Source organism: Lynx canadensis, chromosome E1, assembly GCF_007474595.2.
Source record: "Lynx canadensis isolate LIC74 chromosome E1, mLynCan4.pri.v2, whole genome shotgun sequence".
Taxonomy (NCBI): domain Eukaryota; kingdom Metazoa; phylum Chordata; class Mammalia; order Carnivora; family Felidae; genus Lynx; species Lynx canadensis.
This window is the reverse complement of record NC_044316.2, coordinates 13,392,752-13,395,210: the sequence shown is the minus strand read 5'-3', so window position 1 is coordinate 13,395,210 and position 2,459 is coordinate 13,392,752. Positions and strand designations below refer to the sequence as shown.

At 41.6% G+C, this 2,459-nt stretch overlaps 1 protein-coding gene across 1 annotated transcript; it reads right to left on the bottom strand.

Moving 5' to 3' along the window:
• Positions 1 to 343: 343 nt before the first annotated feature.
• LOC115501693 (olfactory receptor 1A1-like) lies at positions 344 to 1,273 on the bottom strand. Its single transcript, XM_030296845.1, has one exon. The coding sequence runs from the start codon at positions 1,271 to 1,273 to the stop codon at positions 344 to 346; it is 930 nt and encodes a 309-aa protein (XP_030152705.1).
• Between the last annotated feature and the right edge of the window lie 1,186 nt (positions 1,274 to 2,459).

The following is a 2,459-nucleotide window of genomic DNA, read 5'->3' as shown; positions in this document are numbered from 1 at the left end:
CTGTGACCATGGTGGGGCAGATAGTATTATTCCTAATATGTTCATGTTCATGTTCATGTTCATGTTCATGTTCCCATAGAAGCAGAGCTTCAGACTTTCTCAATTTTACTCTGATCATTGTAGCTTATCTGGGACATGACCCAAATATTCCTGTGCTGCTAAAAGGACAATAATGTGTACAAAGTGATAATTTTATAAGATGTATCATAAGATTTCAGAGAAGAGGAATTTCCATGTGGGAAGGACAAAGGTGGCTTCTTGGTGGAGTAAGACATTGGAGCTAGATTTCCAAATGCACCTAATTGGTGACTCTAATTGACTGTCCAATATGACTTCACATTGGTTATGAGGAGTGTCTTTTTCTGAAGAGTTTCCCCAGGGCAGCCTTCATGTCCTGATTTCTCAGGCTATAAATGAAAGGATTTAACATTGGGATCACTGTCATGTACATAACAGTTACCACTGCATCCTTTAGGCTGTAACTAGACAGAGGGCGGAAATACATGCCCATGACTGTCCCATAATATAGAGTAACAACAGTGAGGTGGGAACCACAGGTAGAGAAGGCTTTGAGCACACCCTTGGTGGATGGAAACCTCAGGACTGTGGAAAAGACCTGAATATAGGAGATGATGATGAATAGTAAGGGTACAGAGAAAACACCAGCCCCTAGGTACATCACCTTCACATTAAAACGGATGTCAGAACAGGCAAGCTTGAGCAAAGGGATAGTGTCACAGTAGAAGTTGGCTACTTCTTTATTGCCACAGAAGGACAGACTAGATGTGAGCAGAGTGTGCGTGAAGGCATTGGCATTTCCAACCACCCAGGACACAACAACTAGCAAGACACAAGTCCGTGGGCTCATAATTGTTGTGTAATGAAGTGGGCGGCTGATGGCCACGGCACGATCATATGCCATCGCAGCCAGGATATAGCTATCTGTGTTACCTAAGGCAATCATAAAATACAACTGTGCTAGGCATCCTCCAAAGGAGATGGCTTTACTGTGCAAGAGATGGTTGGCTAGCATCTTGGGGATGGTTACAGAGGAGAATAAGATGTCAACAAAGGAGAGGTTGGCAAGGAAAAAGTACATGGGGATGTGAAGGTGAATGTCAGAGTGAATGGCCAAGATGATGAACAGGTTTCCAATCAATGTGATGGGGTAAATGAACAGGAAGAGGATGAAGAAGAAGTCTTCCTGTACCTGCTGACCAGTAACTCCCAGGAGGATGAATTCCAGGGTAGAGGACTGGTTGTTTTCCCTCATGGCTCCTTTGTTAAGAAAGAGGAAGACGAATTCAGAATTATTTTGGAGTTGCCACGAATGTAATGATCTTTCTTACCCACCAGTTTTGATTAAGTGACCAGTAATCTTAATGATGAATTTACTAAACCCAGAGACAGCCCACATTTGTGGGAAAATATCCTTTTTGTTCAGTGGTACCGATCAACATTTAGCCCTTGACACTCATGTTTAAGAAGTGAGAACTGTGTGAATCAAAGATACCAATACTCCTCTATCCCAGAACCATCACTCAAACACCTAGGATTTAATCACTTCACAAAAACTTTTTATATTGTATGTGCTAGATACTTTGCTAAGCTTATGGAAAAACACAAATATGTGCAAAATACACTTTTAAACCCACTTCTTCAACATGTAAGACATAGTCCACTCTCAGGGACTTTATGTAATGGAAAAGCCAAAAATCACACGCATTTATTTTTATTTTTATTTTTAAAAAAATTTTTAACATTTATTTATTTTTGAGACAGAGAGAGACAGAGCATGAACAGGGGAGGGGCAGAGAGAGAGAGGGAGACAAGAATCAGAAGCAGGCTCCAGGCTCTGAGCCATCAGCCCAGAGCCCGACGCGGGGCTCGAACTCACAGAGTGTGAGATCGTGACCTGCGCTGAAGTCGGACGCTTAACAGACTGAGCCACCCAGGCGCCCCCGCTTTTTTTTTTAATTACACATGACAAAGGAAGTAAAGCATTTTGGAATCTTTGTGTTGTTACAAGGACCAGCCATGAAATTAGGAATTGTTCCAATGGCCAAACTAATAGTGATCCTAGAGCCCAGGAAGTAGCAGGTGTCTATGCTGACATTGGATGATTGTAAATCACCAGAATCACGGGGTTTCACTCCTAGAAATAACAAGCCTAGTGAGTTTTCTCCCCAACTGTCCATTTTCAGAGAAGAATTTCGTCCCCTCTTTTGAAAGAATGTATCTCTTTAGAAAATTCTCTAATATCGATAATCACAAAGCTTTTCTCTTCTCTTCCTTTATTATTTCTTTTGTTGAGCCATCCAACTCCATACTCATTTCAACTACTGCTTAGTAAGTAAACTGTCAGATCCATACCTGTAGGCTTGATCTCTCTTTCCCATATTTCTACACTCAGCTATCCTGCAAACATGTCTGTCCAAACACTATACTCTGCACATTAC